Source organism: Mauremys mutica, chromosome 12 (assembly GCF_020497125.1).
Source record: "Mauremys mutica isolate MM-2020 ecotype Southern chromosome 12, ASM2049712v1, whole genome shotgun sequence".
Taxonomy (NCBI): domain Eukaryota; kingdom Metazoa; phylum Chordata; order Testudines; family Geoemydidae; genus Mauremys; species Mauremys mutica.
The window spans coordinates 37810934-37826975 of NC_059083.1; the positions used below are offsets into that span (position 1 = coordinate 37810934).

The 16042-nt window shown below is 44.8% G+C and overlaps 1 protein-coding gene across 1 annotated transcript; it reads left to right on the plus strand.

Annotated features, from left to right (window-relative positions):
• The first annotated feature begins 8229 nt into the window (after positions 1-8229).
• Positions 8230-9186, plus strand: LOC123346754 (olfactory receptor 14A16-like). Its single transcript, XM_044984216.1, has one exon. The coding sequence runs from the start codon at positions 8230-8232 to the stop codon at positions 9184-9186; it is 957 nt and encodes a 318-aa protein (XP_044840151.1).
• The last annotated feature ends 6856 nt before the right edge of the window (positions 9187-16042 follow it).

The following is a 16042-nucleotide window of genomic DNA, read 5'->3' on the forward strand; positions in this document are numbered from 1 at the left end:
CTTGTTTGTATCTGTGTATAAAAATGCATCCTTGGGGAGGTGCCTTTTGTCCAGCCTAGGGGGCAGTGAAAATCCCGCCACTGACTGAGCTGAGTCCATTGTCAGGGAGTACATATGTACTGGCTAGCTGCACCTTGTCAGCACCCTGGACTACGTTTGCCGGGGAGCCGGAGGCTGTACTTTTTTCGACAATAAACCTGGCCGACGTGCCTTCGTACCTTACTAGACTTTGTGGTTATTGGGGGTTCTCATCGGGTCTGCTGGGTCAGCTATCTGCGCAGAGCTGGAGCAGCACACAAAGGGAACACACGCACGCAGCTGAGTGATATCAACATTGAAGAGAGCAGAGCACCACACCGATACCGCTCTGACAACACTCCTCACCTGTTGCTTCCCTCCTCCCCCAGCCTTCCTGGGCTATCGTTGCAGTGTCCCCCCGTTTGTGTGCTGAAGTAATAAAGAATGCAGGAATAAGAAACAGTGACTTGTTAGTGAAATAACAAGGGGAAGGCAGCCTCCAGCTGCTATGATAGTCCAGGCAGTACAGAATCTTTTCTTTACACATGAAAGGCAGGGCTGATGGAGCTCAGCCCCCTGTTGCTATGATGAAGACAGTTACCAGCTGTTCTGTACCGTCTACTGGGAATGACCGGGAGGCCAGTCAGGAGTACTTATGGGATGATGACGAGGATGGATACCAGTCGTATTGCACTACACCACCTGCCACGAGGCTGATGATGACGACAGATATCTGCTATATTGCACCATCAGCCACCAAGGAGGGGGGGACGAGGATGCTACATTTCAGTGCCGCAGCATCGCGTCTACCAGCATCATTCAGTACACATAGGGTGACATTTAAAAGAGTCAAGAGATGATTTATTTCCCTTTTCCTTCCGGGGGTGGGGGGTGGGGGTACATTGACGAGCTATGCCCTGAACCAGTGTGGACAATGTGTTTGACCCTACAGGCATTGCGAGCTCAGGCAAGAATGCAAATGCTTTTTGGAGACTGCAGAAACTGTGGGATTCCTTGAGTCCTCAGTCCCCACTCCCTCCCTCCATGAGCATCCATTTGATTCTTTGGCTTTCCGTCACGCTTGTCATGCAGAAGTGCGCTGAGTCCCTGCTATGGCGTCTGTCTGGAGATTTTTTAAAAATGCTTTGGACTTTCGTCTTCTGTAACGGAGCTCTGATAGAACAGATTTGCCTGCCCATACAGTGATCACATCCGTATGGTCCATGCTGGAGCTCTTTTTTTATTTTGATTTCGGACTGCATCACCACCCGTGCTGATCGGAGCTCCACGCTGGGCAAACAGGAAATGATATTCAAAAGTTTGCGGGGTTTTTCCTGTCTACCTGGCCACTGCATCCGAGTTCAGATTCCTGTCCAGAGCGGTAAGTGGTGCACTGTGGGATACCACCCGGAGGCCAATACCGTCGATTTGCGGCCACACTAACCCTAATCCGATAAGGTAATACTGATATTAGCGCTACTCCTCTCGTTAGGGAGGAGTACAGAAACCGGTTTAAAGAGCCCTTTATATCGATATAAAGGGCCTCTTAGTGTGGATGGGTGTGGAGTTAAATCAGTTTAACTCTCCTAAAACTGGTTTAAACGCATAGTGTAGACGAGGCCTAAATTTAACAACCGGTTCCTGCGAACCGATGGAACCGGCTCCAGCTCCAGCTCCAGCTCACCACTGCCCAGAGGGAATGAATCACTCTGTCACCCTTACAAATTACATTTGTAACTAATCTCAATGGACAAAGCGCTAGGAAAGAGCAGACTGCTTACAAACTTTTGGCTCTTCTTTGGTTCAGTTTCACAGGCAAAGAATATGGATTGGAAACTGCCTCATGAGCCAGATTCCCAGATGGTGTAAATGGATGTAGTTCCATGGCAGCCAGAAATCCAGATCCCAACTGGTGTAAACAGCCCTTGCTACTCTAAAGTCAATAGAACTTTACACTATCAATTTACACCAGCTCAGGTCCTGGTCCTTAGTTTTTAGCGTTTGCCTCTGGGTACCTTCTACTTACCAACTTCACACAGCCAGGACAGCCTGAGCTGTGGGTTCCTCTGGTGACTGCATCCCAAGAGTCGCTGGTGCAATGCAGGAGAAGACCAATTCCGTTCACTCAGAGGTGATTATGTGGAGTTAATGAAGGAACAGGCCATTCCAGCCAGCTGAGACTCTGGTGCCACTAGGCTCTCAGCTATAGGTCACATGTCTGGCTACTAATTTATATTTTATTTTGCCATCCTGTGGGGGCCCCCTTTGTGACTCAGCCCTGTCTTGTTTTTAGCCAAGGGTCCTTCCAGGGATGCTGCCATCGTGTGAGATCCAGGGCAGGTGCTGTTCCCCCTCTGGGGGATTAGGATCAGCTAGGGCAGATTGTCAGGGTGATTTGCTCCAGAGGTGAGATCAGAGCTGGGCTCACATCCCTGGAGACCAGATTCAGCTATTTAGCCCCAGAGCAGGGGCATCCTGGGCTGTGACTGTGTCTGAAGCCTGCACAAGGTGGGATCAGCTCTAGTGCTGGGAGGGACTTTCAGTCCCTGATCCCAATTAGTCCATCGCCTCTCACCCAAGCCTGCCCTAGGAGGGAAGCAGGGAGCACCCGTCTGTGCTAGGAACTGCAGAGAGACGCTGCAACTCAGAACATGCAGTGAAGGGGCACAACAACAGCTGTTGAATAATACAGTGATGAAGGCATGGGAGAGAGAGAAAAACAAACCATCCTGGCAGTGGGTGGATAGATAGATAGATAGATAGATAGATAGATAGATAGATAGATAGATAGATAGATAGATAATGACCAATGATTCTTAACATTGCAAGATCAAATGCTCTGCAAATTGGGATAAAGAAGAAGGGCAAGAACATATCTGGATACAGACTGGCTAACCTAGTGAGGAGGGCTTTAAACTAGGTTCAACGCGGACAGGTGACCAAAGCCCACAGGTAAGTCAAAAACATGGAGACCTGGGAGAAGGATTGTAATCTGGGGGGAGCATGGGCTGCTATAGCAGAAATAAGGGAGAGACAAGACAGAACTGCGGGGGTGGGAGGGGGATCAATTCAGTATCTTAGATGTCTGTATACTAATGTGAGAAGTATGGGGAATAATCAGGAAGAATTCGAAATGCTAGTAAATAAACACAACTGTGACATAGTTGGCATCATGGAGACTTGGTGGGATAATACACATGACTGGAATATTGGTATAGAAGGGTACAGTTTAATCAGGAAGGACAGGCAGAGAAAAAATGGTGGAGGTGTTGCCTTATATATTAAAAATGTATACACTTGGACTGAGGTTGAGATAGAAATAGGATACAGACTTGTTGAAAGTCTCTGGTTAAAGATAAAAGGGGTAAAAAAAAGGGTGATGTCATGGTAGGGGTTTACTGCAGACCACCTAACCAGGTGAAGAAAGGGGTAAAGAGTGAGGTGGCAAAGTTTGCAGATGATACTAAACTGCTCAAGATAGTTAAGACCAAAGCAGTTTGTGACAAACTTCACAAAGATAGAGAAAAGACTGAGAATATATTATTGTCCTTATATAAATTGATGTTAACCCCACATCTCGAATACTGCGTACAGATGTGGTCTCCTCATGTCAAAAAAGATATACTGGCACTAGAAAAGGTTCAGAAAAGGGCAACAAAAATGATTAGGGGTTTAGAACGGGTCCCATATGAGGAGAGATTAAAGAGGCTAGGACTCTTCAGCTTGGAAAAGAGGAGACTAAGGGGGGCTATCATAGAGGTATATAAAATCATGAGTGATGTGGGGAAAGTGGATAAGGAAAAGTTATTTACTTATTCCAATAATAAAAGAACTAGGGGTCACCAAATGAAATTAATAGGCAGCAGGTTTAAAACAAATACAAGGAAGTTCTTCTTCACGCAGCACACAGTCAACTTGTGGAACTCTTTACCTGAGGATGTTGTGAAGGCAGGACTATAACAGCGTTTAAAGAGAAATGGATAAATTAAGTCCATAAATAGCTATTAGCCAGGATGGGTAAGGAATGGTGTCCCTAGCCTCTGTTTGTCAGAGGGTGGAGACAGATGGCAGGAGAGAGATCACTTGATCATTACCTGTTAGGTCCACTCCCTCTGGGGCACCTAGCATTGGCCACTGTCGGTAGACAGGATACTGGGCTAGATGGAACTTTGGTCTGACCCGGTATGGACGTTCTTATTTTCTTATGTTATGTTATGTTCAGGTAGAAGTGGATGAAGCTTTTTTTAAACATCTAACAAAATCATCCAAAGCACAGGACTTGATGATGATGAGGGACTTCCCAGACATCTGTTGGGAAAATAACACAGCAGAGCACAGATTATCCAAGAAGTTCTTGGAATGCATTGGAAACATTTTTTTTATTTCAGAAGGTGGAGAAAGCTACTAGGGGAGAGGCTGTTCCAGATTTTATTTGACAAATAGGGAGGAACTGGTTGAGAATTTGAAAGTAGAAGGTGGCTTGGGTGAAAGTGATCACGAAATGATAGAGTTCATGATTCTAAGCAATGGTAGGAGGGAAAACAGCACAATAAAGACAATGGATTTCACGAAGGCCGACTTTTTAGCAAACTCAGGGAGTTGGTAGGCAAAATCTCATGGGAAGCAAGCCTAAGGGGCAAAAACAATTGAAGATGTTGGTAGTTTTACAAAGAGACATTACCAAGGGCACAAGAGCAAACTATCCCACTGCATAAAAAAGATAGGAACTATGGCAAGAGACTACCCTGGCTTAACCAGGAGATCTTCAGTGATCTAAAACTCAAAAAAGAGTCCTACAAAAAGTGGAAACTAGGTCAAATTACAAAGGATGAATATGTAGAAATATCACAAGTGTGTAGGGACAAAATTAGAAAGGTCAAGGCACAAAATAAGGTCAAACTAGCTGGGGACAGAAAGGGTAACAAGAAAACATTCTACAAATACATTAGAAGCAAGAGGAAGACAGGGTAGGCCCGTTACACAATGGGCGGGGGGAAACAATAACAGAAAATGTGGAAATGGCAAAGGTGCTTAATGACTTCTTTGTTTTGGTTTTCACCAAGAAGGTAAATAGCGATTGAAAGTCTAACTTAGTGAATGCCAATGAAAATGAGGTAGGATCAGAGGCTAAGATAGGGAAATAAATACTTAAACATGTTAGATGTCTTCAAGTGACCAGGGCCTGATGAAATGCATTCTAGAATACTCAAGGAGCTGACTGAGGAGATATCTGAGCCATTAGTGATTATCTTTGAAAAGTCATGGAATATGGGAAAGATTCCAGACGAATCCAGAAGAAGGGCAAATATAGTGCAAATCTATAAAAAGGGAAATAAGGACAACCGAGGAAATTACAGACAATTCAGCTTAACTTCTGTACCCGAAAAGATAATGGAGCAAATAATTAAGCAATTAATTTGCAAACTTCTAGAAGATAATAATATGATAAGTATCAGTCAGCATGGATCTGTCAAGAACAAATCATGTAAAACCAACCTGATAGCTTTTTTTGACAGGGTAAAAAGCCTTGTGGATAGGAAAGAAGTGATAGATGTGGTATATCTTGATTTTAGTAAGGCTTTTGATACTTTCTGGCATGACCATCTCATAAACAAACTAGGGAAATACAACCTAGATGGAGCTACTATAATGTGGATGCATAACTGGGTGGAAAACTGTTCCCAGAGAGTAGTGGTTCACACTCACGCTGGAGGGACATAAAAGGGATCGGTTCTGGGTCCAGTTCTATTCAATATCTTCATCAATGATTTAGATAATGGCATAGAGAGTACACTTATAAAGTTTGCAGATGATATCAAGCTGGCAGGGGTTTGAAGTGCTTTGGAGGATAGGATTATCATTCAAAATGATCTGGACAAATTGGAGAAATGGTCACATGTAAATAGGATGAAATTCAGTGAGGGTAAATGCAAAGTACTCCACTTAGGAAGGAACAATCAGTTGCACACATACAAAATGGGAAATGACATCCTAGGAAAGTTTACTGTGGAAAGGGATCTGGGGGTCATAGTGGATCACAAGCTAAATATTAGTCAACAGTGCAACACTGTTGCAAAAAAAGCAAACCTCATTCTGGGATGTGTTAGTAGGAGTGTTGTAAGCAAGAAACGAGAAGTAATTCTTCCGCTCTACTCTGCGCTGATTAGGCCTCAACTGGAGTGTTGTGTCCAGTTCTGGGTACCACATTTCAGGGAAGTTGTGGACTAATTGGAGAAAGTCCAGAGAAAAGCAACAAAAATGATTAAAGGTCGAGAAAACATGACCTAGGAGGGAAGATTGAAAAAATTGGGTTTGTTTAATCTGGAGAAGAGAAGACTGAGCGGGGACATGATAAGAGTTTACAAGTATATAAAAGATTGTTATAAGGTGGGGGGAGAAAATCTGTTCTTAACCTATGAGAATAGAACAAGAAGCAAGGGGTTTAAACTGCAACCAGGAAGATTTAGGTTGTCATTAGGAAAAACTTCCTAACTGTCAGACTGGTTAAGAACTGGAATAAATTGCCTAGGGAGGTTGTGGAATCTCCATCATTTTAAGAGCAAGTTAGACAAACACCTGTGAGGGATAGTCTAGATAATACTTAGTCCTGCCAGGACTGCACTAAATGACCTCTCGCGGTCCCTTCCAGTCCTATGATTCTACGATTCTATGAAAGTAAGTTTTCTATTTCAATTAAATATGTTAGAGTATTAATGTACAGGGAAAATTTAATATCAGAAATATGAATTGCCTTTAGAACTCTTTAAGACTTTAACTATCAAATTATGCAGACATACAGAGATGATCAGATTTTAAAAAAAATCATCAGCAAAAATTGACTTTTCATTGAGGTTGTGAGATCCAAACAATTTCATCCTAAAACTGTTGGAAACTGAAAAATTTTAGTCATCACAAAAAACTGTTTTCATTTTTATGGCTAGCAGAGACTTTCCATGAAAATGTATTCAGCTGAAAACTCAATTTTCCTTTGAAATAAAGCAGAAATTGTCTAAGTACTCCTAACTGGAAACTTAGCTTTAAGGCAGGGTGGGGAACATGAATATTGCCCAATGACACCACAGTTTCCAACTCATTCTCTCTATTGCAACTGTGTTTATGTCTTTCAAAGCGGTAGCTGCAGGATGCTGAAACTAAGTAAATAGCGAAGTTGGTATCCCACAGAATACGTTTTAAACATACTAACCTCTCTAAACTGAAGCCCAGAGAGTTGAAGCCCCCAGACAAAGCTTGTCTATCTTGATCCTACCCAAGGACATACAGGAGGTTGATGGAACTAGAACCCAGCTCTCCTCTTCTACCATCACTGTCTCCGTCCCACACTGCTGCCCGCTAAACAAAAATACTGTCCACACATGCACAGAACATACAACTAGGAAGAAACAGTCTATCCCCAAAAGAGTTTACATTCAAAGTAGACAAGACAGACAAATGGAGGGAGGGGAAAGAGAGGCAGAAGTGACTGCCCCAAGGTCACAGTGAAGGTCAGTGGCAGAGTCAAGAGTAGAAACCAAGTCGCCTGACTGCCACTGACCCGCACAGTACATACATAAAGTCTCAGAGGGAACCAATACAACCTAGCAGTAACTGAACAATGCTACTAGCCCATCATCGCCCAGAGATGGAAATGCAGCTACGCTTTGGTGCCATAAATTAATGTGTAAACAGGCATCTGGCTGTCTGTGTGGTGTCGGGATGAAATAATCACAGATGAGCTGCCATATGGGACTCCAGATAAGTCTTTGCTGCATTTCCCAGGAAAGTGGGAATCAGGCTGTTTGGGCATTTTAGATTCATGGCCAAGTTATGAGCCTGGTCTCTGTAGCAAAAGGGGCAAAACATTGGCTAACATTGTTGGATTTGGGTTGTACTTTGTTCCATCCTCCATGCTGCATTTGATCAAGCCACATATTAGGCCAGATCCTCAGATGGTGTAAACTGACCAAGCTACATTGACTTCAATGGAGTGATGCCAATTTAGACTCCTGTGATAACACACCAGAGTAGTGCTCTGTTTGTGAGCTTTGAGGAACACTAGCTACTCCAGTCAATAGAAGTGACGAATGCAGTTCACCTTTGACATTTACATGATGAGAGATTATGGAGAGGGGAATCAGGGTCACTCTCTCTCTCACTATAATCCTGACATTGTCTTTCCCTCCACAGGCAGGACACGATGAACTAAGAAAGAAAATGTCCAACCAGACCAACATAGCAGAGTTCCTTCTCCTGGGATTCTCTGACATTCGGGAGCTACAGATTTTGCACTTTGTGGTGCTTCTATTGATTTACCTGTCAGCCATGGTGGGGAATCTTCTCATCATCATGGTTGTAGCCCTAGACCACCACCTTCACAGCCACATGTACTTCTTCCTGATGAATTTGTCCATCCTAGACCTCGGCACCATCTCTGTCACCGTCCCCAAATCCATGGCAAATTCCCTCATGAACACCAGGTCCATTTCTTATTCTGGATGCGTGGCCCAAGTCTTTTTCCTTGTCTTCTTTGCTGCATCTGACTTCGCCTTACTCACCATCATGGCGTACGATCGATATGTCGCCATCTGCAAACCACTGCACTATGAGACTATAATGAACAGGAGAGCTTGTGTCCAAATGGTAGCCAGTGCCTGGATCAGTGTAATTGTCTATTCTTCATTGCACACCAGGAACACATTTGCAATCTCCTACTGTGGTGGCAATGAGGTGAATCAGTTCTTCTGTGAAATTCCCCAGCTACTCAAGCTCGCCTGCTCTGACACGTACCTTAGTGAAGTTGAAGTACTCATCTTGAGTGCATGCTTAGCCTTAAGCTGTTTTGTTTTTATAATTCTATCATACACTAAGATCTTCCAAACAGTGCTGAGAATCCCCACTGAGCAGGGTCGGCATAAAGCCCTATCCACCTGCCTCCCACACCTCATTGTGGTCTCCTTGTTTGTTTTCACTGTCACCTTCGCCTATCTGAAACCCACCTCCAGTTCTCCATCAAATCTGGATCTCATGGTGGCTGTTCTTTATTCTGTGCTGCCACCACTGATGAATCCGATCATCTACAGCATGAGGAACAAGGAAATCAAAGCTTCCCTGAGGAAACTCATTGGGTGGAGATTATTCAGCAAGATTAAAATGTCTAATTTTCTCTTATGAACATGGATTTTATCTGTGTTTCTTTACAAACACAATCCATTGAAGATACTTTATTATTGTTATTGTCGTCAACAGGCCAATTCACCTTGAATGGTCCCTTGAAATATGTGTTAACTATTTACACCAAACCATCTGATCCAATTTGTATTTAGCTGTAACACTCTATTTGCATTTCCCAGACCTGAAGAAGAGCTCTGTGTAAGCTCAAAAGCTTGTCTCTCTCTTACCAACAGAAGTTGAGGAATAAAAGATCTTACCTCATTCACCTTGTCTCTCTAATATCCTGGAACCAACATGGTGACAACACCACTGCATAAATCAGTGTTGTGTTATTCTTGATGTTGTTGAAAGGCTTAATTAAGAGGAAGCTTTTGCAATGTTTCCTAAAGACAATCAGAGTCTGCATAATGAGGCCAAATTTTAATCCCATTGAAGTAACTGGAATTTAGCGACTCACTTCAAAGGAATCATGGTTTGGTGATTGGCCAATACACACAAGGTTCCAAGTGTGGATTCAGGCAGCTTGGAGAAAATGAATGCAACAGAGATATAAGGGTGAGATCCCTATCTCAGCTAAACCAGAGTGGATGCAGAGTAGATCCATTAACACCACCAGTTTAATACTGACAAGATCTTAGACCAAAGACACGGGACTAAGTTCAGTAGTAACAAACTCTGGTGCAAGTGATTTGTCAGGGGTCATTTTGTTATAATATTGGTTTGAATGGGAAAATGCCATCACATGCACCGATCTGGTATTCCATATGCCATCCAGTGTAAATCTAGTCACATCCAAACTGAGAAAGGATCTAAGAAGTTGGCCTGTTATTAGTATAAGAACACTATCCTTGTGCATGGTTGTGAACACTGCATATATGACAGAGAAAGGCAGAGTCTGAAATTAGATAGACAGAGAGAAAGGACCATTCTTTGTCCTAACACACAACCTAATTGTGTCATAATGATAGATTTCTATTTGATTGTGAATTGTTAGATAGATAGATAGATAGATAGATAATGACTAGTTTATGCAAATTATTGAGACTCATTTCCTATCCAATACTATGCCCAGATCATGATTTTCTTATAAAAATAATTATTAAACATTATTTACCAAAGAATTTCTCTCACAATACCTTTCTCCACAGCTCATCTACAAACAGTTCATCCTAAGTACTTGGTGTTTGAACTTTAAGCTGTTTCAACTGGAAACATTTTTAACATGCTCTGTTTCCCTTCCCCCAGTGGATCAGTTCATAGAATCATAGAATATTAGGGTTGGAAGGGACCTCGAGAGGTCATCTAGTCCAACCCTCTGCTCAAAACAGGACCAATCCCAACTAAATAGTCCCAGTCAGGGCTTTCTCAAGCCTGACCTTAAAAACCTCTAAGGAAGGAAATTTCACCACCTCCCTAGGTAACCCATTCCAGTGCTTCACCACCCTCCTAGTGAAAACGTTTTTCCTAATATCCAACCTAAACCTCCCCCACTGCAACTTGAGACCATTATTCCTTGTTCTGTCATCTGGTACCACTGAGAACAGTTTTGATCCATTCTCTATGGAACCCCCTTTCAGATAGTTGAAAGCAGCTGTCAAATCCCCCCTCATTCTTCTCTTCTAGACTAAACAATCCCAGTTCCCTCGGCCTCTCCTCATAAGTCATGTGCTCGAGCCCCTTAATCATTTTTGTTGAACTCTGCTGGACTCTTTCCAATTTTTCCACATCCTTCTTGTAGTGTGGAAGAAGGTCTATTTTATAGAAGTCAATTTTTAGAAATTGATTTTATAAAGTCGATTTTCTATGTCCACACTAAGCACATTAAGTCGGTGGAGTGTGTCCTCACTACCATGGCTAGCGTCGACTTTCAGAGTATTGCACTGTGGGTAGCTATCCCACAGTTCCCACAGTCTCCGCTGCCCATTGGAATTCTGTGTTGAGCTCCCAATGCCTGATGGGGCATAACATTGTCACGGGCGGTTTTGGGTACATGTCATCAGTCACGCCTCCCTCCGTGAAAGCAGTGGCAGACAATCATTTTGCACCTTTTTGCCATGCAGATGCCATACTGCTGTCAGCAGATGGCGCAGTAGGACTGCTAACCATCGTCATCCACCTCTTCCACTGCAAATCTGCTCTCTTGCAGATGCCATTCCACAACAAAGATGGAGTCTGCTCAGCTCACCGCTGCTGTTGTGAGCATTGTGAACACCTCACATATTATCCTGCAGTATATGTAGAACCTGCAACAGGAGGCGAGGAGGCGACAACAGCATGATCACGATAGTGATGAGGACATGGACACAGACTTCCCTCAAAGCATGAGCCCTGGCAATTTGGACATCATGGTGGTAATGGCGCAGTTTCATGAATCTGAGAACCAACAAAGACATCTTCCTTTATCTTAGCTTCACTTAACCTTGGAAATTTTCCACAGAGGTACTTGAAAGCTGCTTGTGTTTTGTCAATGGCCTTGACAAAGTTCTTCATCAGACCCAACTTGATGTGTAAGGGTGGTAACAAAATCTTCCTTGATTCAACAAGTGGTGGATGCTGAAGACTTTTCCTCCCAGGCTCCAATGACTGTCGGAGTGGCTAATCTTTCTTGATGTAGTGGGAATCTCTAGCACGACTATCCCATTCGCAGAGAAAACAGCAGTACTTTGTGTATCAAGTCTGCAGACCAAGCAAAAGAGCAACAACCTTCAAATCGCCACAAAGCTGCCACTAATGTTGGTCATAGTTTATGCACCTCAAAAGTTGTTTCATGTTGTCATAGGTTTCCTTCCTATGGACTGCATGACCATCTGGAATTGATGGCAAAACATTGCCATTATGCAGTAAAACAGCTTTAAGACTCATCTTTGATGAATCAATGAACAGTCTCCATTCATCTGAATCGTGAACGATGTCTGTCCAAACCCAGTCATAGATTTATTCATCGATCCAGTCAAAGATGTATTTTAGTCATTTCTGGTTTAAATTGAGATCCCTTCCCTTTATAACTCACTTATCCTCCGCCATTCCCAAGTCAAGGGTCGTATATATTACCCCAATAGCATAACTTGAAAACTAGAGCCAATCAACAATTTTAAGCATCATTTTCATTCTCAGTGACCCAGAATTAGTAAAGTTTGACTACATTTATTTCAGAAGCATTTTGGCTGTAGAGCAGTGATATCAAAGAAATTTGACTAAGCGTATCATTTTTTTAAAGAGAGGTGGAACTTTAAACAGAAGTCATGGCGCAATCTTCACTATCGCGGTGTTCCTGTGTAGTTATAATATTCATCTGTTCATTTACTGGCTGGGTACCCATCTCATAGCTTTCTATTAACGATGTTATTGGAATATTCCATGAGCATTGAGATGGGATTGTGATGTAGAGCAATGAGAATCTCAGATACAGGAATAAACATAAAACTAGACATCAGGGCACAGATATTCAGCTCATGTCACCTGGCCTGGTTCCATATCACTATGCCAATTTACAGCGGCTGAGGAATTGGACTAATAGACTTCAGTGGGGCTGGGGCTGATTTACCAGTTTGGCCGATGGACAGTCTCTACGGAAAGGGATAAATGGACACAAATCAGATATTAGGAATGGCAATATACAAAAACCTGTAGGAGAACACTTCAACCTCCCTGGTCACACAATAGCAGATCTTAAGGTGGCCATCCTGCAGCAAAAAAACTTCAGGACCAGACTTCAAAGAGAAACTGCTGAGCTTCAGTTCATCTGCAAATTTGACACCATCAGCTCAGGATTAAACAAAGACTATGAATGGCTTGCCAACTACAAAACCAGTTTCTCCTCCCTTGGTTTTCACACCTCAGATGCTAGAAGAGGGCCTTATCCTCCCTGATTGAACTAATCTCGTTATCTCTAGCTTGCTTCTTGGTTTCATATATATACCTGCCCCTGGAAATTTCCAATACATGCATCCGACGAAGTGGGTATTCACCCACAAATGCTCATGCTCCAAAATGTCTGTTAGTCTATAAGGTACTACAGGACTCTTTGCTGCTGCTATAATTGGTGCATTTAAATTTCTCTCTGCTTCTAGGGTCTGGTTATTGACATAAAATAAAAGTTTATCTCAAAGCCAGTCTCTCAAGGCTGCTTTCCCCAGGCTCACCAGGCCATTACACTCCTCCTGGGCTCCTAATTCTCTCTGCGGGTTCTGTTCCTGTCCTGCAGTACAGGTCACTCCAGCCAATCCTCCCCTCTAGTTGCTACGGAGAGCTTCTTCCCAAGTCCTCTCTGACCATGAGTCCTCTCTGGGTCCCCTTCAGGAGACTCCCTGTGCCCTGAAATTCTTCTAGTCTTTACCCTTGGATCAGATCATCAGATCCAGCTCTTTCTGCCCCTCAGGCCCATTCCAGACTCTGGGCTTCTCCAGAGAGACCTCCACTGGGTCTGTCCTATGCACTGGTCCCCCTTGCTCTGATGGATCAGGCTCACTCCTGTGATTCCTGGTCACCCGACCCAGCAACAGCCCCAAACTCAAACCTGTCACCTGGGATTGAATAACAGGGCAAAAGTGTGGATGAGCAGAGAGAGAAAAACCCTGACAAGGGCTTGCTCTGAGAAAGGATGTAGTGCCACTGTCCACATCATCAGTGCTATGGGGTATTATCAGGAGGGGCTCCCTGTCAATAAATAACTACAGAGCCATTGGAGCACGGGGGTCTGGACCCTCAGTCTGCCACCTCCCAGAGGATTGCACTAACCACTGGGCTAGAGACTCCCTCTGCTGCTTGCTTTCTCTCTGTCCCAATGATGTCTTTATCCAAGATGGAACAGATCAAACTGAGGGCACCCATATCAGAATATCCAACAGTGCAGTGGTTAGAGGACTCACCTGAGAGATGGCAGATCCCTCTTCAAGTCCTTTTTCCTCATCAGGCAGAAGAGGGATTTGAACCAGGGCTCTCCCACATACCAGCTGAGTATCTTAGCCACGGGTCTGACAGTTATGAGCTAGAGGCTCAGCCACATTGCAAAAAAATACCATATGTGCCTCACCCTTGGATCACAAGCCAAGATGGATGCCTTCCACCAGCCTGGACTGAGGCACCTAGCACTGCAACAGGGTAGGGCTTAGCACAAACCCTAAGGGGAGGGATAGCTCAGTGATTTGAGCATTTTTCCTGCTAAACCCAGGGTTCAATCCTTGAGGGGGCCATTTATAGAGATCTGGGGCAAAAACTGGGGATTGGTCCTGCTTTGAGTAGGGGGTTGGACTAGATGACCTCCTGAGGTCCCTTCTAAACCTGCGATTCTATTATTCTTGTTGGGCATCTCCCATTGCCTAGTTTAGGCACCTCCCTGCGCAGCATGCTGGCTTGTGTGGATCATATTGTTAGGCACCTGTTTCTCTCCATTCATTGAATAGGGAGCCTGGGCTGCTAGCTCAGGCTTTGTCAATGCAGTGATTTTAGAACACCGAAGGGCCAGATTTTTAAAGGTATGTAGGTGCCTGGTGGGATTTTCAAGAACAGGAGTTTGGGGGTTTGAAAGTGTAGCGCTGCTCCCATCTCATCTGAGTCAGGGACCTTCTCACCTCTAGGTCACACAGATCAATTTGCTCCCAGCTGGGTATCAGTTAAAGGTTATTCCATTCGCTGGATATCTGACAGTCCATGGTAGCTGGGCACCTTTGAAAATTAAGCCCCTTTGAAAATGCCAGCTGAAGGCTTTGGGAAGTGAAAATTTACCCAGCCTCAAATTTTACAGTTGGCCTATCTTTTATCATTGGCCAAACAAAAACAACAGAAAGAATCAGGCCCGAGCTTTAGAGTGTTCAACGCCCGGCCTTGCATTCATCGCTGCCCACACAGGGACAATTCACCCCTCAAGTCCACTAGTGTCAATGTTGGCAAAAGCATCTAAGCTGTATGAACAGGATTGGGGATCTGTGTACAGTTCATAAGAACGGTCAGGGCCGGGTTTAGCCAGTGCGGGCCCGATTCGTGGGGCATGTACAGGGGAGGCTCTAGACGTTTCACCGCCCCAAGCCGCGGGAACAGCGGACCCTCTGCAGGCACGCCTGCGAGAGGTCCATCGGAGCCACGGCCCAGTGGGGATGTGGGGCTCTGGCAGGGAGAGAGGGGCTACGGAGCTGCGGGGCTCTGGCTGGGGTAGCGGGGCCACGGGACTTGCCGCACTCCGGCCGGGGGAGCGGGACCGTGGAGTTGCGGGGCTCTGGCCGGGGGAGCGCGACTGCGGGGCTCTGGCTGGGAGAGTGAGGTTGTGGGGCTCTGGCTGAGAGAGCGGAACCATGGGGCTGTGGGACTCCGGCTGGGGTAACGAAGCCACGGGACTTGCAGCGCTGCGGCAGGGGGAATGAGACCGCGGGGTTGTGGGGCTCTGGCCGGATTAGTGAGGCCGCGGGACTTGCCGCGCTCGGCCGGGGGAGCGCGACCACGGGGTTGCGGGGTTCCGGCTGGGAGAGCGGGGCAGTGGGGATGCGGGGCTCCCGCCGAGGTAGCGGGGCCACGGGGCTCCGGCGGGGAAAGTGGGGCTGCGGGATTGTGGGGCTCTGGCTGGGGGAGCGAGACCGCGGGGTTGCGGGGCTCCGGCTGCGGAAGGAGGGCCAAAAGGCAAAAGCTGACATTAACATTGTTTCAGTCTGTGTGCTACTTGACATCGTGTATTCTTTGTCACCATAGAAGGGAAGGGCTCTGCATAGATGGAAATTTGCCTGCGCATCAGTAGAAAATGTTAAGTAAAATTTGCTGTTTAAATTAAACCTGGTGCTTTGTCATCTTGTGTCATCATTTTTATTTCTTAGCTTTCAGCTATTTAAGTGAACTCTAAAACTTTCATATTGACTGTTTACTATCTGTC